Source organism: Heterodontus francisci, chromosome 25 (genome assembly GCF_036365525.1).
Source record: "Heterodontus francisci isolate sHetFra1 chromosome 25, sHetFra1.hap1, whole genome shotgun sequence".
NCBI lineage: Eukaryota > Metazoa > Chordata > Chondrichthyes > Heterodontiformes > Heterodontidae > Heterodontus > Heterodontus francisci.
In genome coordinates this window covers 37,055,468-37,081,798 of record NC_090395.1, presented here as the reverse complement: position 1 = coordinate 37,081,798, position 26,331 = coordinate 37,055,468, and the positions used below count along the sequence as shown (strand labels likewise).

At 42.0% G+C, this 26,331-nt stretch overlaps 1 protein-coding gene across 1 annotated transcript in view; it reads left to right on the top strand.

Annotated features, from left to right (window-relative positions):
- Window positions 1-24,728, top strand: part of LOC137383831 (NADH-cytochrome b5 reductase 3-like) — a 35,340-nt gene extending 10,612 nt beyond the window's left edge. Inside the window, exons 2-9 of the mRNA XM_068057103.1 lie at window positions 537-686; window positions 775-847; window positions 2,828-2,934; window positions 7,254-7,383; window positions 13,240-13,323; window positions 15,679-15,764; window positions 19,937-20,036; window positions 23,013-24,728. Coding sequence (XP_067913204.1) covers window positions 537-686; window positions 775-847; window positions 2,828-2,934; window positions 7,254-7,383; window positions 13,240-13,323; window positions 15,679-15,764; window positions 19,937-20,036; window positions 23,013-23,185 — 903 coding nt within the window. The 3' untranslated portion in view covers window positions 23,186-24,728. The remainder of the gene's footprint in view (window positions 1-536; window positions 687-774; window positions 848-2,827; window positions 2,935-7,253; window positions 7,384-13,239; window positions 13,324-15,678; window positions 15,765-19,936; window positions 20,037-23,012) is intronic.
- The last annotated feature ends 1,603 nt before the right edge of the window (window positions 24,729-26,331 follow it).

Below are 26,331 nucleotides of genomic sequence, written 5' to 3'. Positions count from 1 at the left end.
CCTACCAGGTAAGGTAATAAACCTAAATCAAAACTAATCCTCTAGTGAGTTACGAAATGTAGCTGTTTTAAACATTGATGAGCTGGGAATCCATGTTTGCTTAGTGCCTGAGTGAGCTTTTTAGTGGTGAACTCTTTTTTGATAAAATGCTGTGCAAAAAAAAAACATAAATTGCTCCCCCTCTTTCTCCCCGACCCCAAAAACAAAGTTTCCTTGAAGTTGTGCTGTGCCATTCACTTCTGTTCATGTGAACTTGCCTTTATTTTGTACTGGTTCAGACTTCAGTGTTGGTATGAGATTTTGCTCTTTGTCATTTTAACTAAGTGTATACCAGCATTGACTTTAAAGTGAGTGATTTTTGTTGTTACTAGTTCTATATGCTTAATTACAAGCTCTAAGTATTATATGATTAATTCTGTCACTGTGTTAAGTAACTCTGAGCTACTTAATGCTAAAAGTGAATGTAAATGTGCTGCAGTTAAGAATCTTTGTGCTTGGTGTTTTCTGTTGCCATGAAGTGTTGTTGTATGTTACAGACCTCGGGAGTGCTTTTTGCAATTGGCGCTGTTTTCGTAACAACAGTTGGAGTAGTTGTGGGACACTATGTTTTGTCCAAAAAAAAGAAATCTAAAATCACTTTGAAAGATGCCAATGAGAAGTACCCACTGCGACTAATAGATAAGGAAGTAAGTATGACTTTTTTGAGGACACTTTTAGTCTTCCAAAAATTGCTAAAATAAGAAAGTATTGTCACTGTTCTTGCTTTTTGAATAGGTTGTGAGTCATGACACCAGGCGGTTTCGCTTTGCTCTTCCTTCAAGCGATCACATTCTTGGTTTGCCTATTGGTAAGTTACTTCCACCCTGAACTGCAGATTTATTGGCTGAAGGCTACATGAGAACAACCTGGGGTCACTTGTCCTGACACTGAAGTTTACTCCCTTGTGGAGCAAAGTATCTTTCCCTTGATGGTCTAGATGAGACTGGAATCTTCGTATTAGTGTTAGTATCTTGTTAGTTCATCAGCATAGTGTGCGACCTGTACCAGTGCATGCTATTTATTTATAGTCTTTACACCTACTGTGTATCATTATTCACACCTATAGTGACCATCAGTTTTGTTTGTCTTGATGAGTTAGGTCTGTGTTTTTCTCCTTGTTTGCTTTTGTTGCTGACCAATCGTATTGCACAAGGCCCTCGTGTAGAGCCACCTTGCAGGAAAAACAACGGATACAGCTTCCATGATGCTTCCCACACAGGCTTGGATTGAGGAAAGCTTTTGATAAGTGGTGCTTTAAATGTTGCAACAGTTCATAAGTTTCAGGTTTCGTGTGTGCCTAAAAATAAAAATCTTAATTACCTGCAACTTCATTTCCAGCAAATTAATGGAAAGCCAGTCATGGATAGGATTTAAGGGTACTGTGCCCCACATTGTCCCTGCCCAGATTTGTCTCTATTCCAACTGTGCCTCCCTCATACTCAATTCCAATGCTCTATCTAGAGTCAACTCTGTACTTGTTTCTCTGTGTAGATGATGCACACTCCTTGCTCAACTTGATCTGATTTCTGCTCAACACATTGTGGGAAATGCATCCGACTGGAAAAAGAAATGTGCTTATGGCCCTATAGGACACTGTTACGGCCAGGTGAGGAGGGGGGTCACAGGCTCCCCTCTGACCTTCCACTTATTTGACCACAACAGGTTTTATTCCTTTTTAAACAGTGGATGTGCTTACCACCCAACTGAGTATTTTACCTTTTGCTTTTATTGCGATGGTAAAAGAACCAGTCGAACAGGTTTTCCTGAGTTTAAACAAGAGTTGAGTTTATTATACTTAACAATCTAAACCCGATCTCAATAAAATTATTTTAAAAAATATGCTACACACACACACACACACGCGCACACTCATGAGAATCTCTCACACACATAGATTATAGAGTGAGGAGTAGATTTGTGGTTGGATTAGAGTCCAGAACAAATAAAAATTAATATACAGTCTGTGGGGTTGGGTGATTCTGTTGTCTTACAAATGAAATTGTGTTCTTGGAGTCTTTGGCTGGTAGAAGTGTACTTTGTGGCTGGCCCACCTGGCTCAGAGTTTTCTTGGAGGCAGACTTGTAGGTGGCTTTCTTCCCCTGGTGTCTTTGTCTTGGATCTAGCAACTGGCTTCTGGGCTTCGCTTGCCCCACCAGGCCTTCTGGAGAGGAGGAGCTCTTCTGGCTTCTGCACAGTTTGAGTCCCTGGCTTATTCCTTTTGTTCAAGGGCAATTCCCAGCTTTCACAGAGTTGGGCAGTCACATGACTGACTGCCTTAGTGTATTCTCTGGTAACTTCTAACGAGATTCAAGTTTAGGAATTACAATCTCTCGTGCCTCAGGATGCCAATATTTACACTTGGAGGGGTTTGCCCTTTCAGTGTTAGTGTTCCAGGATGGTTTTGAACATCATCCTAATGAAAGCAATCTCGGGTAGCTCAATCAATGGAGCAAGCCGTTGTTTTAGGTATAGGCTCATCAGACATGCGTTGTCTCTTGGATGCTTTGGTATGTGCAAGGTGTTTCAGATGCAAATTGCAGTGGCCATCTTGGCTGTCAGTATTTTTCTAGGATTTTTTTTCCATTAAAAGTTTAATATAAGTTTCCAACTAATGAATTAAAATTCCTCATTTGGCATAGCAGGTTTCCTTGACAGACAAAGCCCCATCTCGTCCTCAATCTGCATGCAATGCCCCAGGACATCTGCTAGCACAGTTAGTTATATTACTCCAGTTGTTCTTAGTTTTATGTTTTAGCACTAGATGTTTGACTTGGATCTTTCAATACAGGAAAACATGTGTATCTCTCTGCAAGAATTGATGGAAGCCTTGTTGTGCGACCGTATACTCCAGTTAGCAGTGACGATGACAAAGGCTATGTGGATCTCGTTGTCAAGGTAACGCCCATTTCCTTATTCACGATTAAAATGTAATGTATTTTTAAATGTGGTATTCTGTGAGCATAAGAGTGGAATTTAAAAACTAGAAAGTGGCAAACCCTGTTAAGGCAGATTGAAGAATCTTTTCACCATAAAACCATAAGGTACAACACCTTACCCATTCTTATTTATCTACAGCTAGCCTCTTCAAAATGTCAAGTTGTGTTTATTTATTTTTGTCTCAAAGTGCCTACTACACTAAAAAACAAGACCCAAAATTTGTAACGTAAGAGCATAAGCCTGTTCCGCTGCTATTCAATACGAATGCAGTTGATTTTGTACCTCAATTCCACCTTCCTGCACTATCCCCACATCCTTAATTCCTTTGGCATCCAAAAAATTATTTCTCTGTATTGAATATGTTCAATCACTGAGCATTCAGTCCTCTGGGGTAGAGAATTCCAAAGATCTACAGCCCTTTGAGTGAAAAAAATTCTCCTTATCGCAGTACTAAATGGCTGACCCCTTATTCTGAGACTCTTCTCTAAGCAGACCCTGCGTTCCTTATAAAGAACAGTTTACTTCTGTTGCACAATTTCTTGTAAAGTGATAACTTGGCATAAGAGGAACTATTGATGAAAACCCTTTACAGTATGAGTTGGGTACTGTAACCTCTCATGCCAGTAATCATTAGAAAATAATAAAGCACACTATACACTTTTCTGACCAGTAATCTCCCCAAAACAGATCAGCTCTAAGTTTGAGAGCACCCTCCACTTCCTTAGCAGTTCTTGCAGGCGATCTGTGTGTATTTGTGCATGTCCTTTCTTGGCTGGGCAAAAAGAAAACAGCTTAACTTCTCACCGAGCTCACCTCCCCGTTCCTGTGGATTGGTCAGATGAGCTGTCAATCAAACTGATATTCTCCCTCTCTTTCCCCCTGCTCCAAAGTAGGAGGTTCCCTGGCTATACTCCCTACTGGCCTCAGACTGATGGTCATACTAGCATAATCGCTCAATCTCCTTGTTAGAGGTGTTAACAAATCTCAAATTGATGTGGTATGTGATAAATACCATCCTGGTTAAATACTTCTGGGTCTAATTCTTTGTGTTGAATCTTGATCTGCATCACCGGACAATGTTATGAATCTGAGTTGAAGTTAACTTAATTTCAACATCCATTACCCAAAAGGGTAAATAGCCAAAAAAGTTCAGAAATTGCTCCTTCCACACTTCTTTCTTCCTTTGTGCATGTTTTGTCCTTAACTCTTTCACTCTTTACATACATATGCAAGTTAATATTGCAGTATATTTGGTAAAAGGGGTAGGATCAGGAATGCTCTTGGGAGGAGGGAAAGAGAAAAGAAAGGATGAGAGGGGAAATAACTAATGTGGTGACCTAAACAGCTGCTGTTCATGAACTCAAGTCTGTATTTAAAGTGTTAATCTTTGTTTGGAGTTTGTTGCACTTTTGAACTACAAGAAAGCCCCCAGCGATTTAACATCCGCAGCACTTAAAGCAGCCAGAAGTACTGCACAAAGAACAGCTAGGCGTTGCGCAAACGACTACTGGCAACACCTATGCAGTCATATTCAGCTGGCCTCAGACACCGGAAACATCAGAGGAATGTATGATGGCATGAAGAGAGCTCTTGGGCCAACCATCAAGAAGATCACCCCCCTCAAATCTAAATCGGGGGACATAATCACTGACCAACGCAAACAGATGGACCGCTGGGTTGAGCACTACCTAGAACTGTACTCCAGGGAGAATGCTGTCACTGAGACTGCCCTCAATGCAGCCCAGCCTCTACCAGTCATGGATGAGCTGGACATACAGCCAACCAAATCGGAACTCAGTGATGCCATTGATTCCCTAGCCAGCGGAAAAGCCCCTGGGAAGGACAGCATTACCCCTGAAATAATCAAGAGTGCCAAGCCTGCTATACTCTCAGCACTACATGAACTGCTATGCCTGTGCTGGGACGAGGGAGCAGTACCCCAGGACATGCGCGATGCCAACATCATCACCCTCTATAAAAACAAAGGTGACTGCAACAACTACCGTGGAATCTCCCTGCTCAGCATAGTGGGGAAAGTCTTTGCTCGAGTCGCTCTGAACAGGCTCCAGAAGCTGGCCGAGCGCGTCTACCCTGAGGCACAGTGTGGCTTTCGTGCAGAGAGATCGACTATTGACATGCTGTTCTCCCTTCGTCAGATACAGGAGAAATGCCGTGAACAACAGATGCCCCTCTACATTGCTTTCATTGATCTCACCAAAGCCTTTGACCTCGTCAGCAGACGTGGTCTCTTCAGACTACTAGAAAAGATCGGATGTCCACCAAAGCTACTAAGTATCATCACCTCATTCCATGACAATATGAAAGGCACAATTCAACATGGTGGCTCCTCATCAGAGCCCTTTCCTATCCTGAGTGGTGTGAAACAGGGCTGTGTTCTCGCACCCACACTTTTTGGGATTTTCTTCTCCCTGCTGCTTTCACATGCGTTCAAATCCTCTGAAGAAGGAATTTTCCTCCACACAAGATCAGGGGGCAGGTTGTTCAACCTTGCCCGTCTAAGAGCGAAGTCCAAAGTACGGAAAGTCCTCATCAGAGAACTCCTCTTTGCTGACGATGCTGCTTTAACATCTCACACTGAAGAATGCCTGCAGAGTCTCATCGACAGGTTTGCGTCTGCCTGCAATGAATTTGGCCTAACCATCAGCCTCAAGAAAACGAACATCATGGGGCAGGATGTCAGAAATGCTCCATCCATCAATATTGGCGACCACGCTCTGGAAGTGGTTCAAGAGTTCACCTACCTAGGCTCAACTATCACCAGTAACCTGTCTCTAGATGCAGAAATCAACAAGCGCATGGGTAAGGCTTCCACTGCTATGTCCAGACTGGCCAAGAGAGTGTGGGAAAATGGCGCACTGACACGGAACACAAAAGTCCGAGTGTATCAGGCCTGTGTCCTCAGTACCTTGCTCTACGGCAGCGAGACCTGGACAACGTATGCCAGCCAAGAGCGACGTCTCAATTCATTCCATCTTCGCTGCCTTCGGAGAATACTTGGCATCAGGTGGCAGGACTATATCTCCAACACAGAAGTCCTTGAAGCGGCCAACACCCCCAGCTTATACACACTACTGAGTCAGCGGCGCTTGAGATGGCTTGGCCATGTGAGCCGCATGGAAGATGGCAGGATCCCCAAAGACACATTGTACAGCGAGCTCGCCACTGGTATCAGACCCACCGGCCGTCCATGTCTCCGTTATAAAGACGTCTGCAAACGCGACATGAAATCGTGTGACATTGATCACAAGTCGTGGGAGTCAGTTGCCAGCATTCGCCAGAGCTGGCGGGCAGCCATAAAGACAGGGCTAAATTGTGGCGAGTCGAAGAGACTTAGTAGTTGGCAGGAAAAAAGACAGAGGCGCAAGGGGAGAGCCAACTGTGCAACAGCCCCAACAAACAAATTTCTCTGCAGCACCTGTGGAAGAGCCTGTCACTCCAGAATTGGCCTTTATAGCCACTCCAGGCGCTGCTTCACAAACCACTGACCACCTCCAGGCGCGTATCCATTGTCTCTCGAGATAAGGAGGCCCAAAAGAATTGCAGTATATTTGGTAAAAGGGGTAGGATCAGGAATGCTCTTGGGAGGAGGGAAAGAGAAAAGAAAGGATGAGAGGGGAAATAACTAATGTGGTGACCTAAACAGCTGCTGTTCATGAACTCAAGTCTGTATTTAAAGTGTTAATCTTTGTTTGGAGTTTGTTGCGGTCAGGTTAACCTTATTCTTCTAGTTCAGTTGTCTGTGCATAACAGTAAAATTACCTGGGTTAATTTATTTGTTAAAAGACAGGAACTAATGAGCTACACAGCACTTATAATTACGAATTCGGGATGGCTGGATGATCAGTAAATGATAGGATTTGGTCTGCATCAAACTCAGCAGTGTCAACTAATTTAACACTGATTTCTTGCATAGTTTGTTCAAAAAGCTGCACATAAAATTTTGTGTGGCGTATACTAGTCCAGTTAAGCACTTGTAATCCTGACTCCATTGCTTAATCTTCTTCCTGTTTGGAAGATCTATATTCATGATTAGATTCTGTATTCCAACATTTCTGAAGCAACAGTACTTGTATAATTTAAACACTTGTTAAAAGATATCCAGCTTTACATTTGGGATAAATAAACATTCAGCCTTGCCTGTATTACTTTTCTGCTGGAGCTGATGCTGATTTTAGTCCCTTATGGCTCCATAATAGAAACCTCTCTCTTGGACCTGAGTAAACTAGCTCACAAAGTTTGATATTGTCTCTCTGCAGATCTATTTTAAAGGGGTGCATCCCAAGTTCCCAGAAGGTGGCAAGATGTCTCAATATCTGGAAGACCTGAAGGTTGGCGATACCATTCACTTCAGAGGGCCGGGTGGATTACTCACTTACTATGGAAAAGGTTTGCAATCCATTCAAAGACATGAATCAGACTTTATTACTGGCATTACCTCAATCACAGATTTGAAATAAAGATCACCAGCATTCGTAATGTTTGTGAGGGAGTGGGGGAAGAGGGGTAAAGATATGTGGAAGATACCTGTTCTTCATCTGATTAGTGTACCCTTTGTGTTAAGAATTTATACCACATTATTGTATAGTGTGTGATGTGCCTGGGGCACTAAAAGGTTCCAGGTACTTCCAGGTTATAGAGACATCAAAACTCTTGAGGTATTTAACAACTGACATAACCTTGAACAAAGACTTTCAGAAGGCCACCTGTAATTGCGCTTTCCTGTTGGCATGATTTCCATTGATTAGTGGCCATACTAGGTGAGAGTTTGCTGTGTACATTAAATTGAGCTCATTGTACAGGTTTTTATTCACCATGCTTCATGTCATAAAGTGCTCTGCGCATGTGTTGGCTGCATCATGGTTGAGGATGGGAATATACTGAGCGGCCTCCTCCTGTTATCTGATAGTTTTCCACCATTCTTGACTGGGTAAGGTAGAGTGACAGAACATTGGCTCCATTAGCAGCAGATCAGAGCAATTAGCTGCTTTTGGTATTTAGCATTGCAAGTTGTCCTGTGTAGTTTCACTTTGTTCATATCTCATTCTAAGATATGCCCAGTGCTACACTTGGTCTACATAAGAACAGGAGTAGGCCATTCAACCCTGTGAGCTTGTTCAGCCATTCATGAGATCATGGCTGATCTGTAACCTAACTCACATTTACCCACTTTGGCTCCATATCACTTAATATCTGTGGCTAGCAAAGATATATCTAAGACTTATTATTAATTGAACTGACATCTGCTTTTCGTGGGAGAGTGTTTCACACTTCTACCACCTTTTGCGTGATAAAGTGTTTCCTAACTTGTCATGAATGGTCTGACTTTTTAAGTTATGCGCCCTTGTCCTAGACTCACGCCAACGATAAAAGTTTCTCTGTAACTACAGTATCCTTTCCAAATCCTAGAAACCTCAATCAGATCTCCCCTAAATTCCAGGGAATAAGTCCTAATCCATGTGATCTTTCATAACTTACTCCTCTGAACCCTGGCAACATTCTGCTGATTCTGTGTTGCAGTATTTCCAAGGCTAGTATATCTTTTCTAAGGTGTGGTGTCCAAAACTCTACACAATACTCATGATGTGATCCAGCCAGGGCTTTATATAGCTGTGGCAAAATGTTCCATTAGCCTTTTTGATTATTTTTGCACCTGACAATACTCTAATGATCTGTATACATGGACCTCTAAAGCTCCCCTTTTACACTCTCCATTGAGCTTGGGTTGATGGTGGCAGAGGGATTTGGGATGTTCCAGGCCAGGAGATTACAGATTGTAGTGGTATAGAATTGGGCTGTGGCTAATGGTCCATAGCATCTCAACAATGCATTGGTTTGGGCTGCTAGATCTTTCCTTAATCTCTGTCCCCCTGTTTAGCATGGTGAAATACCACATACAATTTTTTTTTATTCGTTTGTGGGATGCGGCGTTGCTAGCATGGCTGACATATTTATTGTCCATCCCTAATTACCCTTGAACTGAGTGGCTTGCTAGGCCATTTCAGAGGCATTTTAAGAGTCAACCATGTTGATGCAAGTCTGAAGTCACATGTAGGCCAGACCAGGTAAGGATGGCAGATTTCCTTCCTTTAAGGACATTAGTGAACCAGATGGGTTTTTACAGCAATCGGCAATGGTTTCATGGTCGCCATTAGACTAGCTTTTTAATTCCAGGTTTATTAATTGAATTCAAATTTCATCATCTGCCGTGGTGGGATTCGAACCCATGTCCCCAGAAAGTTAGTCTGGGCTCTAGATTACTAGTCCAGTGGCATTATCATTACGCCACCACCTTCCCCCTATGGAGGATTTGCTCATGATGGAGAGAAGACCTTGTCTTCACATGGATTGTGCTGTACTTACCTACTAGTCCTGTCGTAAACTAATGTATCTGTGACAGTAGGTCACCACCTCATGTTTCCTTGACACCAAATAGGCCTAGTCCGGCAGCATATCCTTGAGTAAGTGATGTGCCACTAAGCAACTCTTTGTGGACATTGAGTTCTCCAATCCAGAGTATATTTTGTGCCCTTGCTTCCCTCAGCTGCTTCCGAGTGATGTTCAACATAGAGTACTGATTTATCAGTTGTTGGTAATCAGATTTTATTGCCCTATGTAATCGGAAGCCAAGACAATGAGAATGGAGTCAATTCTGAGGATACCCAGGGCCACTTCCACCCAACAGTAAAACACTGCGTCCCCAGCATTAGTAGACCTATCCTCTGATGGGATATCACCAGGGATTGTACAAAACCGGTTCACTGTGAATTGATGATTTCTTAATTGTTGCTCTCTTTGAAATTTGGCATTCTTGCGTCTCTCTGAGTGCAACACGAAAAGCTTTGAGAGCATGTTTCCTTTTCTTGAAGATTATTTAAGTTTATGGAAAATGGGGTTAAATCTGGAATATAGTTTTGTAGTGCACTGCGGTATCCTCCATAATGTGCTTGGAAAGCTGTAATGCCCCTTCTAGATTACATGCCAGACCAATACTTTGTGTTTCTCCCCCTACATGGAGCTATTCCACATAGTTTGGTTTGTTGTGAACTTGACAATTGTAGAATGAACTGAGTAGTAAATCCCTTTTTGGAATTTTGTTGCACTAAATCACTTGTCATGTGTGAGATTTTTGCAGTTTGGAGGTTTGCAATGTACAAATGACATGTCTGAGCAACTATATCAAAGATGTTTGTAGAACGTGTAGGTGGAAGTGTTTGTTCTTGTCTAGTTAATGTGTTGTGAAATAGGCATGTATCACCAAGTACAGAAGGCAGTACAAACTGCAACATCAAGAACATAACTCACTCCTGTAAATGGATTGAGGGGATGTTTTATTGCTCGTATGGAAAAAATCCACCGCTTGCAGTGATTGAATATGTTCTGCCTCTTCGAACCTGAATTAAGAGTCATTTTATTTTAAGATCGGGGGCCATGTAGTAGCATTAACGGCATTTATTAAGTCAGGCTGCTCCTGTGACATGATTCAATTTAGAGGGGGGAGGGTTTCCACCGAGTGTCGGAATGAATGGCAGCATCAAGTGTGTCTAAATTTCTTGTCATTATTTAGTTGCAGATACATCTGTCCATGACAGTATTGGTAGGAGTGACCACCACACAATCCTTGTGGAGACGAAGTCCTGCCTTCGCATTGAGTATACTCTCCATTGTATTGTGTGGCACTACTACTGTCCTAAATGGGTTAGATTTCGAACAGATCTAGCAGTTCAAAACTGGACATCCATGAGGTGCTGTGGGCCATCAGCAGCAGCAGAATTTGTACTCCACCACAATTTGTAACCTCATGGCCTGGCATATTCCCCACTCTACCATTACCATCCAGCCAGGGGAGACCAACCCTGGTTCAATGAAGAGTGCAGGAGGGTATGCCAGGAGCAGCACCAGGCATGCCTCAAAATGAGGTGTCAACTTGGTGAAGCTACAACACAGGACTACTTGCGTGCCAAACTGCATAGGCAGCATGTGATAGAGCTAAGCGATCCCATAACCAACAGATCAGATCTAAGCTCTGCAGTCCTGCCACATCCACCCGTGAATGGTGGTGGACAATTAAACAACTAACTGGAGGAGGTAATGGGGGAGCCCAGCACAAACCTGTGTGAAAGATAAGGCTGAAGCATTTGCAACAATCTTCAGCCAGAAGTGCCGAGTTGTTGATCCATCTTTGCCTCCTCCTGAAGTCCCCAGCATCACATAGCCAGACTTCAGCCCAATTCGGCTCACTCCGCGTGATATCAAGAAACGACTGAAGGCACTGGATACTGCAAAGGCTATAGGCCCTGACTATATTCCGGCAATAGTACTGAAGAGCTGTGCTCCGGAACTTGCCATACCCCCAGCCAAGCTGTTCCAGTACAGCTACAGCACTGACATTTGCCTGGCAATGTGGAAAATTGCCCAAGTATGTCCTGTACACAAAAAGCAGGACAAGTCCAACCCGGCCAATTATAGCCCCATCAGCCTACTCAATCATCAGCAAAGTGATGGAAGGTGTCATCGACAGTGTTATCAAGTGGCACTTGCTTAGCAATAACCTGCTCAGTGACACTCAGTTTGGGTTCTGCCAGGGCCACTCAGCTTCAGACCTCATGACAGCCTTGGCTCAAACATGGACAAAAGGGATGAATTCAGGAGGTGAGGTGAAAGTGAATGCCCTTGACATCAAGGCAGCATTTGACCAAGAATGGCATCAAGGAGCCGAGCAAAAGTCAATGGGAATCGGGGAAAACTCTCTGCTGGTTGGAGTCATACCTAGCACAAAGGAAGATGGTTGTGGTTGTTGAAGATCAATCATCTGAGCTCCAGGACATCACTGCAGGAGTTCCTCAGGGTAGTGTCCTGGGCCCAACCATCTTCAGCTGCTTCATCAATGACCTTCCTTCAATTATAATGTCAGAAGTGGGGATGTTCGCTGATTGTGCAATGTTCGGTACCATTTGTGAAGACTCATATGAAGCAGTTCTGTGTAGAAATGCAGCAAGACCTGAACAATATCCAGGCTTGGGCTGATACAAGTAACATTCGTGCCACACAAGTTCCAAGCAGTGACCATCTCCAACATGAGAGAATCTAACCATCTCCCTATGACATTCAATGGCATTACCATCGCTGAATCCCCCACTATCAACATCCTAGGGGCTTACCATTGACCGGAAACTGAACTGGAGTAGCCATGTAGCCACTATTTATAAGAGCAGGTCAGAGGCTCAGAATCCTGCAGCGAGTAACTCACCTCCTGACACCCCAAAACGTGTCCACAAGGCACAAATCAGGAGTGTGATGGAATACTCTCCACTTGCCTGGATGGGTGCAGCTCCAACAATACTTGAGAAGCTCAACACCATCCAGGACAAAACAGCCCGCTTGATTGGCACCCCATCCACAAATATTCACTCCCTCCATCACTGGTGCACAGTGGCAGTAGTGTGTACCATCTACAAGATGCACTGCAGCAATGCACCATGGCTCCTTAGACCGCACCTTCCAAACTCACGACCTCTACCAACTAGAAGGACAAGCGCAGCAAATGTATGGGAACACCATCTGCAAGTTCCCCTCCAAGTCTCTCTCCATCCTGACTTGGAACTATATTGCCATTACGTCATTGCTGGGTCAAAATCCTGGAACTCCCTTCCTAACAGTACTGTGGGTGTACCTACCTCACATGGACTGCAGTGGTTTGAGAAGGCAACTCACCACCACCTTCTCAAGGGCAATTAGGGATGGGCAATAAATGTGGGCCTAGCCAGCGACGGCTACATCCCATGAATGAATTTTTAAAAATGTTAAATTTTCAAGGGTGAGCACTTGTCCCTTCATGCCATACACTCCGGAAAAAGTGAGCAAATGCTCTTTGATAGTTGTGGCCTAAGATTAGCCCTGTGATGCTTCCCACCTGTTTTAATGTTTTGCCTTTCTCTGAACAGAGACTGAAATTGGAAACTCAGAGTTCTTTTCTTAATAGTATCAATCTAAAGGAGCAGGCAAAGCACAAACATTTGTCGTCTCTACATGTAAACTTATAAGGCTACTTTTGCATTTATCCCGGTGAAAAACTGCTTCACGTTTCACATGCAGCTGACCATCAAAATAAGCATATTGTGTAGCATTGTTTACTTTATCTACTAACACAGGTTTAAGACGACAAAGTCCAATTGTGTCATGACTCTTGTGGGTTAGGTGGATGGAGAGGAGCAGTTGCATAGTAATTTATTTTGTTTTTTCTAGGCAAATTTGGTATCCAGCCTGACAAGAAATCACCACCAGAAACCAAATCTGCCAAAAAACTTGGTTTGATAGCCGGTGGAACTGGTAGGTAATAAGTTGTAAACCTCATTACAGCTGTGACTTTGCTTTGATTGCAGATTTAAGCTAGCTAAAAATGTAAAAACAGCAAGAGTTTCTACAGGTATTTAAAAAGGAAAAGAGTAAGTAAAGTGAGTGTTGGTCCTCTAGAGAGAGAATGGGAAGTTAATAGATAATAAGGAAATGGTGGATGAAATGAACAAATTTTGCTTCTGTCTTCACTATAGCGGATACAAAAACATTCCAGTAATAGCTGTAAGTCAGGAGATGGAAGGAAGAGAGGCACTTAGTTAGCTTGACATCTGTCATGGGGAAGGTGTTAGAATCAATCATTAAGGAGGCTATACCTGGGCACTTAGAAAAACTCAAGGTAAAATAGTCAGCATGGTTTTGTGAAAGGGAAATCATGTTTAACCAATTTAGTGGAATTCTTTGAAGGAGTAACATGTGCTGTGGATAAAGGGGAACCCGTTGACATACTGTACTTGGATTTCCGGAAGGTATTCGACAAGGTGCCATGTAAAAGGTTATTGTGCAAAGTCGGAGCTCATGGTGTAGAGGGGGTAACATATTAACATGGATCGACGATTGGCTGGCTGGCAGAAAACACAGTATGACTATATGGTCCTTTTCTGAGTGGCAGGATGTGACGAGTGGAGTCCTGCAGGGGTCTGTGCCCTGGTCTCAACTTCTGACAATTTATATCAATGACTTAGATGAGGGGAGCACTGGCTTGGTAGCTAAATTTGCAGATGACACAAAGATAGGTAGGAAAGTATGTTGTGAAGAGGACATAAGGTTGCAGACTGATATAGATAGGTTGAGTGAGTGGGCAAAAATGTGGCATATGGAGTATAATGTGGGAAAATGTGAAGTTGTTCACTTTGGCAGGAAGAATAAAAAAGCAGTATTAAATGGAGAATGACTGCAGAATTCTGAGGTTCAGAGGGATCTAGGTATTCTTGTGCGTGTGTAACAAAAAGTTAGTATGCAGGTACAGCGAGACATAAAGAAGGCTAATGGAATGCTATCTTATGAGGAACTGAAAATAAAAGTAAGGATGTTATGCTTCAGTTATACAGAGATTTGGTGCGACCACATCTCCAAAACGGTGTGCAGTTTTGGTCTCATTTAAGGAAGGGTGTGAATGCATTGGAGGTGGTTCAGAGGAGGTTTACTAGATTTATACCTGGAATGAGCGGGTTGCCTTATGAGGAAAGGTTGGACAGACTGGGCTTATTTTCACTGGAGTTTAGAAGAGTGAGGGGAGACTTGATTGAAGTATATAAGATCCTGAACGGTCTTGACAAGGTGGATGTGGAAAGGATGTTTCCTCTTGTGGGTGAGTCCAGAACTAGGGGGCATTGTTTTAAAATTAGGGGCTGTCCTTTTAGGGCAGAGATGAGAAGAAACTTTCTTTCGGAGGGTTGTGCGACTTTGGAACTCTCTGCCTCAAGGTAGTGGTGGTGGAGTCATTGTATATTTTTAAGGCGGAGGTAGATAGATTCTTGTTAGGCAAGGGAATCGAAGGTTATTGGAGGTAGATGGGAGTGTGGAATTCGAGACAAACAGATCAGTCATGATGTTGAATGGCGGAACAGGCTCAAGGGGCCGAACGGCCTACTTCTAGTTTGTATGTTCGTATGTAATGCGAGTCTGTTGAGTAACTATTTTGTGCTTGTGATAGTTGTGACTATCTTTTGCTAGTTCGTTTTGAATATACAAATGATTGAAAAGTATTTTTCCTACTGCTTTCTCTCTCTCTAACCCTCCTCTTGTACTGTGTCAAATAGGGGCTCCAAGAAAACCGCATCCTTCTGAAAGCTTGCACAAGCTGTTTTCCGTGTGTATAGTGAGCATGGGGGAGTGTTCATGTATGGGAGGGCAACTTAACATATATGCTATTCACACACAAGCTTCCATCACAAATCGCCGTTGAAATCTTTGCCTGGTGTAGCTTTCCTTCCCTGTCAAGGACTTTGAACCAGTAATAACTTATCTGTAGCTATTATGGATGAGAGCTAACTCAACACAACTGGTAATTGAACCTGGAATCCTTGTCTATAGTGCTTAGTACACTTTGCACGAGACATTTAATGACAGAGTCATGCCTAGTTTTCAAGTAGTGATTCAATTCTATGAGAAGGAATATGACAAGAAATTATGACTTTTATTTTCCTTTTTTAAATGTTAGAAGTTAGGAAATAGAACATAATACATGGGAGTAAAGGGATGGAAACCTACAGAACATAGAATGTTGGCGCATTTGTGGCGCCAAGCAGAGAAGTATCACTTGGACAGTCGACTACATAAAATTGTTTGTTTGGTTTCCCTTTACTAATTTGTTGCCTTATTCTATAGGTATCACTCCAATGCTGCAATTGATCCGTGGGATTATGAAGGATCACGAGGACCCAACAATGTGCTATTTACTTTTTGCAAATCAAGTGAGTAGACTAAAACATTTACTGTGCTGAGACAATCTAAATGGGACTAATTAATTCAAGCCATTGTAGTGGGGATATATATAAAGGAGTGAACTTGTTTATATAAAACCATTTACAACCTCAGGATATCCTGAAGTGTAGCATTGTTGTAATTTAAGGAAATGTGGCAGCTACACTGTGCACTGTAAGATCCCACCAACAATTAACAGGTAAATTCATTTATTTTGATGTTGGTTGAGAGATAAATATTGAACTGAACACACGGAAAACTTCAAATGAAAACAGAAAATGCTGGAAATACTCAGCAAGTTGGGCAGTATCTGTGGAGAGAGCAACAGTTAACGCTTCAGGTTCTGATGAAAAGTCATCAACCTGGAATGCTAATTCTGTTTCTCTCTCTACAAATGCTGCCTGGCCTGCTGCGTATTTCCATCATTTTCTGTTTTCATTTATAATGATATATTGACTGGACTTGGATGTTGTCAAGGAAAGTAGGGGATGAAATCCTTTGCTAATCACTTGTGTTGAAATTTACCAGTTGCAACTGTATCGTGGCTATTGTATGTATTCAGGAGCACGAGCCTTGAACCAACACTTGGTCTAGGTGAATAACCCAGAAAAGTCCCTTTACATCTAGAATCTACTAGTACAGGGTTGTCCAACATACGGCCCACGGGCCAGAATCCATCCGACCCACGGATATAAACTATCTGGCCATTTCTCCTCCTTGCTGTGTGGTTTCTGCCCTCTGATTTGTTTTGCCCTTTCCTTGAGTCGGAATTTCAAGCTTGGCTCTGCTTTTGCTCCAAGCACCAGCTACAGTGGCCACTCTGGGGTCAAACCCAGCACTGCCTGAATGTCAGGCACCTTGGCGGACAGCTACAACTTTGTCAGGACCGCTCCCACACAACATGGCTGCGCCCAGCAGAGAGGCTGCGTTCACAGCCTGCCTCTATTATACACATTTATGGTGAGTGTGGGGAGGGGCAAAGAGAGATGCAATAGACAGAGATCAAAATCGCTCCTAACTGATGGACAGCTGTCCGAAATATTCCATAGCTACATCAAATGTGTGGGCAGAGGTTGAGTCATAGAAAGGTTGTGGCACAGAAAGAGGCCACTTGGCCCATCATGTCTGTGCTGGCCGAAAAACGAGCCCCCAGCCTAATCCCATCTTCCAGCATTTGGTCCAAAGCCCTGCAGGTTATGGCACTTGAGGTGCACATCCAGACGTCTTTTAAATGAGTTGAGGGTTTCTGCCTCTACTACCCTGTCAGTGAGTTCCAGACCCCCACCACCCTCTGGGTGAAAAGATTTTTCATCATCTCCCCTCTAATCTTTCTACCAATCACTTTAAATCTGTGCCCCCTAGTCACTGACCTCTCTGCTAAGGTAAATAGGCTCTTCACATCCACTCTGTCCTGGCCCCTCAATTTTGTGCATTTCAATCAAATCTCCCCTCAGTCTTCTCTGTTCCAAGGAGAACCCAAACCTATCCAATTTTTTCTCATCGCTACATTATTCCAGTCCCAGCAACATCCTCGTAAATCTCCTCTGTACCCTCTCTAATGCTTTCTGTAATGGGATGATCAGAACTGCACACAGAACTCAAGTTGTGGCCGAACCAATGATTTATACAGTTCCAGCATAAACTCCCTGCTCTTGTATTCTATACCTCTGCTAATAAAGGAAAGGATTCCACTTGCTTTCTTAACCACCTTATTGACTTGTTCTGCTATCTTCAGAAATCTGTGGACATTCACTCCAAGGTCCCTCACTTCCTCTACACCTCTCGGTATCCTCCCATTAATTGTGTATGCCTTGTTTGACCTCCCCAAATGCATTACCTCACACTTCTCCGGGTTGAATTCCATTTGCCGCTTTTCTGCCCACTTGACCTGTCCATTGATATCTTCCTGCAGTCTACAGCAATCCTCCTTACTATCAACCACACGACCGATTTTTGCGTTGTCTGCAAACCTCTTGATCATTTCCCCCTACATTTACTTCCAAATCATAAATATATACCACAAAAAGCAGGGGACCTGGTACTGAGCCCTTTGGAACGCCACTGGAAACAGTCTTCCAGTCACAAAAACACCTGTCAACAATTACCGTTTGTTTTCTGCCACTGAGCCAATTTTGTATCCACCTTGCTACATTTCCCTGGATTCCATGTGCTTTTTTTTTAAACTTTGCTAAAATCCATGTAGACCACATCAACTGCACTACCCTCATCAATCTTCCTTGTTACTTAAAATTCAATCAAGTTAGTTGGACAAGATCTTCCTTTAAATCCATGCTGACTATCCTTGATTAATCTGTGCCCTTCTAAGAGATAGTTTATCCTGCCTCTCAGAATTGATTCCAATAATTTGCCCACTACTGAGGTTAAACTGACTGGCCTGTAATTATTCTGTCTATCCCTCACTCCCTTTTTAAACAAAGGTACGACGTTTGCAGTCCTCCAATCCTCCGGCACCTCAGCTGTATCCAGTGAGAACTGGGAAATGATGGACAGACCTTCTGCTATTTCCTGTCTGGCTCCTTTTAACAGCCTGACGTACATTTCATCTGTCCCTGGTGATGTATCCACTTTCAAGGATGCTAATACCATTAATACTTCCTGCCTCCCTATGTTTATCACATTAAGTACTTCACACCCCTCTTCCTTGACTACAGTATCTGTATTCCCCCCCCCCCCCTTTCCCACTTTGTGAAGACAGATGCAAAGTATTCATTAAGAACCAGACCAACATCCTCTGCCCCTACATGTAGGTTACCTTTTTTTGGTCTTTCATGGGCCCTACTCTTTCATTAGTTATCCTTACTCCTAATGTATTGATAAAACATCTTTGGGTTCACCTTGATTTTGGTTGTCCTCTCTTAGCTTTCCTAACTTCCTTTTTGATTTCACCCCTCCGCTTCCTATACTCCTCTTGGCTTGATTACTTATGCAAGCAAAAACAATGCCAGTTATGTCACTAAGTTAGTGTTTAACATAGTGACGAGGAAGTAAGTCAAATTAGTCTTCTGATTTAAAGCTGCCTCACAAAAATGCACGTTTTTTGTTTTGATTAAAAAAAAAAATTTGATGCCTTTATCTTTACAAACTTTTCTCACCGGCCCCCAAAGTAGGACAAAAATTGTAATATGGCCCCTCCCACGTGAAAAGGTTGGACACCTCTACTAGCATCAAAACAGCAACAATGCAGTACAATGGCTGTTTAGTGAAACTTGTATCAAGTCATTCTATTTATAGCCATATCAAACTGGCTATTCAGTCAGCCATTCAACAACGACTTGAAGTAGTAAAACATCTCAATGCTTCATAGGAGCATAACTAGAAAATAATTGCCACTGAGCCAAAGATATCAGAGCAGGTGACCAAAATCTTAAGAGGTAGGTTTTAAGGAACCTCTTAAAGGAGGAGGGAGAAATTTAGGGAGGGAATTCCAGAGCTTTGGGCCTAGACATCTGAAGATATGGCTGCCAGTGATGGGGCGAAGGAAGTTGGGAATGTATAGGAGGCCAGAAATGGAGGAATACACAGTTCTTTTGGGGGGAGTGGGTTGCAGAGTTGAAGCAACTTAGAGATGGGGAGGGGTGAGATGATGGGATTTGAACAAAAAATGTTAAATGAGATGTTTGTAGACCGGGAGCCAATGTAGGTCACAGGGTAATGGGGGTACGGAACTTGGTTGCATTAGGAAATGTGTAGGTGAGTTTTGGATAAGCTCTTTTATGGAGGATGGAAGCTGGGTTCACTGAAAAGGCATACCCTTAATTGGGGCAAAAGGACTATAGCCAGGATTACTACATTTAATCTTTTTCCTTATCTTCCTCTGTTTTGTGTCTTGCTGTCTCTAATACTGTAATTCTGAAGTTCGAACTCTAGCTAAGGTTATTGACAAGGTTTGAATTAGATAACTATTTAGAGTAGATATCATTTTACTGAAATTTTCACAATTCAAGAAGCAGGAAAGAAACCTTTCAAAGTATTCAAATAAGCTAGAATACATGGCTCATTTTTCTTCCTGTTTTTTATCCTTTGTCTTGGATTAACTCCAGTTTTTGGGGATGCACCACCTGGCTCCTGGTCTCTTTCATTGCCGAAAACAGTATAGCGTGCAGGTTAAACAATGTTTTGTCAATATTTTCTTCCATCTTAGACTGAAAAGGACATTCTGCTACGTGATGACTTGGAGGAAATTCAAGCTCAGTATCCTGATCGCTTTAGGCTGTGGTATACTGTGGATAAAGCTCCTGAAGGTAGACACTCAATGTTTAATACAGTTCAATAAAGCAAATTTACAATTAATTTCTTTTGGTATTTGCTTAGAGTAGACTTTTCATTCACATTCAAATCGGGATTCTTAATCTCATATTCGAAATGGAGCCAAAGAATTGTTTCCATCTTAATTTGTCATTCATTACAGGTATGTCGACTTGTTCTTTTAAGGGCTGCTCATTTGAACATTCCTTCCAGATTTGGTACATTTTTCCACACCAGACATTGCCTTGTCTGTGTATTTGAGTGGCTAAAGGTCATTCTTGATTTCAATTAATCAAGTGCATTTTCCTCAAACTTGTTCTCTGCTATTGGTGATTGCAAGGGCAGAGGGTGAAAGTGTGAATTTTTTTTAGTGTTTTTTTTTCTAGATGTGGGTGTCGCTGGCTAGGTCATCATTTGTTGCCCATCCCTAACTGCCCTTGAACTGAGTGGCTTGCTAGGCCATTTCAAAGGGCATTTTAAGAGTCAACCACATTGCTGTGGGTCTGGAGTCACCTGTAGGCCAGACTAGGTAAGCACAGCCTATTTCCTTCTCTAAAGGACATTAGTGAACCAGATGGGTTTTTACAACAATCGACAATGGTTTCATGGTCGTCATTAGACTAGCTTTTTATTCCAGATTTATTAATTGAATCCAAATTTCATCTGCTGTGGTGGGATTTGAACCCATGTCCCCAGAGCATTAGCCTGGGCTCTGGGTTTTGAGGCAAGGACAGTGAAGAATAGTTGGAATAGATTAGAAAAAGTCAGGGGGGAAAAAAAGCCAAACGGAAACAGTCTTTACAATTTGTGAAGCTTTGGGGTTAATTTTCAGTTATTAATTTCCAGTAGTAAGGATGGTGATAAACTTTGACCATCACAGGTTAATTGTACAAATAAGTTATTGTAGAAAAGGTTCTTAATAAAGTCCTGTGATAGATTTATTTGATTAACTTTTCCTTCATGTTCTGAGACTTTAAAATTATTCAATTTTAAGTTGGCAGGCTCCACTTATAAAGCTTGGGTATCTGAATATCAAGTATTTTCTTGCTGTGAGTGAATTAACACATTTATTCATCCCATGGTCTCTTCAATTTTAAATTTTACCTACTTTGGCTCGTAAAGTCAACCTTCTTGAGTGAAATGGAACCATTTGTGTGAGCCCAGCCAGTTAGTGTCAGGCTGTCAACCTCATGGAGCATCAGTGCCTGAGCATGAAACTGTCCTCTGCTACATCCAAACGTGTACTTTCCAGCAACTGTCACCTTCCTTCCAAACCCCAGGAGCAGTAAGGCTAAATGAATTGCCCTGGCTGAGATGAACTAATTAAAATCAGGGATCAAAACAGCAAAAGGATTATGGAATAGTGCATGGAAAACAAGGATTTTTAAAAATTCTTTCTTGGGATGTGAACGTCGCTGGCAAAGCCAGCATTTGTTGCCCTTCCCTAATTTGGCGGTGATTTTAATAACTTCATGAAAACCAAATCTGATCTGTCAAGCACAAAAAAACTTGACCTTGCATTTTTTCAACAATGTCCTGACAAGGTAAATGGAATTCCTCCTGATGCTTCATAGGAGCAGGAGTAGGCCATTCAGCCTATTGAGCCTGCTCTGCCGTTCAGTATGAACATGACTGATCATTCACTTCAATGCCTTTTTCCCACACTATCCCCATATCACTTTGTTATTGGTATTTAGAAATCTGTCAATTTCTGCTTTAAATATAGTCGATGACTCAGCTTCCACAGCTCTCTGGATAGAGAATTCCAAAGATTCACAAGTTTCTGAATAAAGAAATTTCTCCTCATCTCTGTCCTAAGTGGCTTCCCCCTTATTTTGAAATGTGTCCCCTAGTTCTAGACTCCCCAGCCAGGGGAAACTTCTTACCTGCATCAACCCTGTCTATCCCTTTAAGTATTTTGTAGGTTTCAGTGAGATCATCTCTCATACTTTGAAACCACAGAATACAGGCCCAGTTTCCCCAATCTGTCTTCATAGGACAGTCCCGCCATCCCAGGAACCAGTCTGGTGAAGCCTTGTTGCGCACTCTCTGTGGCAGTAATAGCCTTCATAAGGGAAGGGGGCCAAAACTGCGCACAGTACTCCAGGTGCAGTCTAACCAAGGTTCTATACAATTGAAGCAAGACTTCATTACTCCTGTACTCGCATCCTCTTGTGTTAAAGGCTAACATACCATTGGCCTTCCTAATTGCTTGCTGCACCTGCATGTTAGCTTTCAGTGACTTATTTACAAGGACACCCAGGTCCCTTTATAGAAAGATGCAGCACTGAAACAGGCCCTTCGGCCCACCAAGTCTGTGCCGACCATCAACCACCCATTTATACTAATCCTACATTAATCCCATATTCCCTACCACATCCCACCTTTCCTCAATTCTCTTACCACCTACCTACACTAGGGGCAATTTACAATGGCCAATTTACCTATCAACCTACAAGTCTTTGGCTGTGGGAGGAAACCGGCGCACCCGGCGGAAACCCATGTGGTCACAGGGAGAAGTTGCAGACTCCACAGGCAGTACCCAGAACTGAACCTGTGTCGCTGGAGCTGTGAGGCCCCTACATCTTCACATTCTAATCTCTTGCTATTTAAGAAATACTCTGAACATCTATTCCTCCTATCAAAATGGATATCCTCATATTTTTCTACATTATATTCTATCTGCCATGTTCTTGCCCACTCACTGTCTGTCCAAATCCCCTTGAAGCCGCTTTGCATCTTCCTCAACACACATTCCCGTCTAGTTTTGTGCCATCCACAAACTTTGAGATATTGCATTTGGTCCCCACGTCCAAATCATTGATATTATTGTGAACAGCTGGGGCCCAAATGTGTATGCCTGGCATTGACCTGAGGTGGTAGTGGAAACCAACTCTTGAGAGGCACAGTAGGTTTTGTGGAAATATCCAAATGGATCTATTGTTTAATGTAAATTTATTTTTCTATTTTAGGCTGGGATTTTAGTGAAGGCTTTTTGAGTTCTGACATGATAAAGGAACACCTGCCAGCACCCAGTGATGACAGCTTGATTCTCATGTGTGGCCCGCCTCCCATGATTCAATTTGCATGCAACCCCAACTTAGACAAACTTGGATATACAAAAGGAATGCGCTTTGCTTACTAAGAATGTCAAGATTCCTATATTGGTTTGGGAAAAGCAGGGAGCGATACACAAACTAAATGGAAATGTTTGCACTTCAAACAGTGGTGGTTGCCTTACTGATATTAAACAAAATAAGCAGGTTTTTATGCAAGTTACATTTAATACTGATGTCCATCTCGTGTATTTGTACGTAATCAAATGCATAAATGTATAATGTGTACTGTCAGTTAATCTGTTTGTTTGAAAAACATAGAATTGAGAGCTTCATATTTAGTGTGCATGTCATCAATGTAAGGATTTAAAATTACTCAGTGAAAACTACACAAATCTAAAAAGCAATCAAGAGGGACAGTGGTGACATGGTGGATACCTTGGGCGTTTCAATTCTGCCATCTTTACGTTTCATTTTATTTTTATTCGCACGTTGCTGTACAATCACTGACACTGAAGGTTGCATGTAAGTCAGTATTCTTCACATGCAACTATCGGTGACCAAGTGGTGCAGCATCTAGGATATGCAGTTAATTAATTTTAAACCTTTAGGCATTTATCTTCATTCACAGGGTGTGGGACTACCTGGTAAAATGATTTAAGCAAACTAATTTTTCTTATGCGTCATAAGATTTGAAGGAATGAAAGTTTCCTCTGGCACTAAAGCTTTTTCTTCAAGTGAAACCTATCTGGTTGGTGCAGTACTGCCCATAACTGGTAATCCTGCTCAGAAAGGCCATCTAGATGGTGATTTGGAAAGATTCCCACTTGCATTAACAGGATGCTGCTTTGAAGCTGTGTTCAGGCATATTTGATTTATCATTGCTAAGATGCGAGTTCACCAAAAAGTTATTTAAAAAATGCAAATACCAAACATGGGAGCAATATTAATGGGATCTACAGTTGATGCGATTGTGGCTGTATGCAGTTCAATATCTGTAATAGTCTGAAAACCTGAAATCTTGATGTTCCAAACCTGAACATATTGCTCTAATGTTTTATAGTGCCTGTGCAAGTGATTGTCATGTCTGTCTGATTCGGTCTTGTTCTCCAGTGTTTCCAGAGTGATCATTTGTAGTAATTACTGAAGTACTCATGTATTAGCTAACTCTTTTAGATCATTTGCTTGGAGGTTTTGATCAGTGAATACCTTGAACTTGACTATCTAAGTCCACACTGCTGCTTGTATTTGATCTAGTTTATAGAAGCTGTAATGTTTGCTTATTTAAAATATGTGCAACTCCAAACCAAACTGGACTTATATGGATATGAGAACTCCAGTTGTTCTGTTGGACAAACAGTGCCACATCAGAAAATCTTCTACTAAGAAGAAAATACTTGCCCCAGATTTTACTTGGATATACCTTGGTGTAGTGTCACTTTGTTTTAACACAATACAAAGGCTTGGCAAGACAAAAATGTATCAGCTATTTAAATCATTAGTTGAAGTATAATGAAATAAATATAAGGATTTGTCTGAAGATTCTTTTGGTAAATTTGGATGATTACTGATTTTGTTTTTGAAATACAAATATATGGCACAGAATAACAATAAAATCTGTTTGGTGAACAATTTTTTGTCTTGTAATGACTTGGATCTTCAGATTTTTTTCTAGGTGTTGAAATTTAACATGGGCAATAAAGAATCTGATAACATTTTGAGCACTTGATAAATAATTTTGCATTCAGTTGAGGCAGTTGTAGAGGTGTTTAAGGTCCAAGAAAGTAAACATGCCACACAAACGGAGTGGAAACCCCCTGTATTTATAGAGCATCTTTAATGTAGTAAAATGTTCCAAGGCACTTCACAGGAGCATTTGATAATGAGCCATGAGATATTGGGCAGGTTATCAAAAGCTTGATCAAAGTGGTAAGTTTTAAGGAGCATCAAAAAGGGGGAAAGAGAGGCAGAGTCTTAGGAAGGGAACTCCAGAGCTTTAAGACCTTGCCAGCTGAAGGTCCAACCACTGATGGAGCGATTAAAATCGGATGCTTGAGAGACTAGAATTAGAGGAAAGCAGGTATCTCAGAAGGTTGTAGGGCTGGAGGAGATTTGAAAACTAGGATGAGAATTATAAAATTGAGGTGTTGTCCATGTAAGTCAGTCAGCAAAGGGGTGATGGGAGCACAGAACTTTGTGCGAGTTAGGACACGGGCAGCAGAGTTTTGAATGACAATTACAGCGGATAGAATATAGAAGGCCAATCAGAAGTGTGTTGTGTTATGGTCAAGTGAGGAGGGATCGAAGAACTTCCCTCTTTTCCTGCTCCTAGTTTGACTCTTTAATTCTTAAAGTGGATGTACTGGCCAATTCAGTAGGTTTTTGATTACTTACTTGCTATGGTCATAAGAGCCAGTTGGACAAGTTTTCATAAGGTTAACTTTATTGTACCTAAACCAAACTAATAAAGAAGACACCCACATTCTCTCTCACGAAAGGTTTACACGCACAAATTGTTGAGTGGAGAAAGGTAGATTGGTTGAGTTAGAGTCCATTTAAAAAAAAAAAAGTATACTGTATGTGAAGTTTGGTGATTTGGCTGGCATCTAACTGAATTCTGTGGTCCTGAGGCTTTTAATTTGAAGAGGTAGGTGACTGATTCTGAGAGTCTCTTGGAGATAGCGATGTGGATGATTTCCTCCAATAGGGTTTCTGACTCTTGCTGGAGTATGCAAATGAGGTGAGTCAACAAGCAGGATTTGAAAGCTTTCGAGCTGGAATGGAGAGAGACACCCCCACTTAGGGTCTGCTCATGTCAGTCCAGTTGCTGCTTTTCTGCGGAGAAAAAAAACTCCAGCTTAAGACCACAGATGGGGAGGGGCTTGTCACATGACAGTCAATCAGTGATTCAAAAATAGCAGCAAGCAATATTTCTTTGCGTGCTGAAAAGATTTTAAACTTCCTGGGTCTTGGTTCTTGCTGGAAAATGCACAGATATTTTGTCTCCCTCCTCACAGTCCTTTGCAATGTAGGTTAGTGTTGCAAACTGTGTGATCATAAGTTGCCAGTAGTTATCCTTTTATATTTCTTCAAAAAAAAATACAAATCCAGTGGACCAAAGAAAATCATTATTCAACAAAACACACCGGTGTAACAGTTGGAATAGTCAAGTCTAGAGGTAACAAATGCATAGATCAGGATTTCAACAGCAGCTGAATTGAGGGTGGAGACAGTA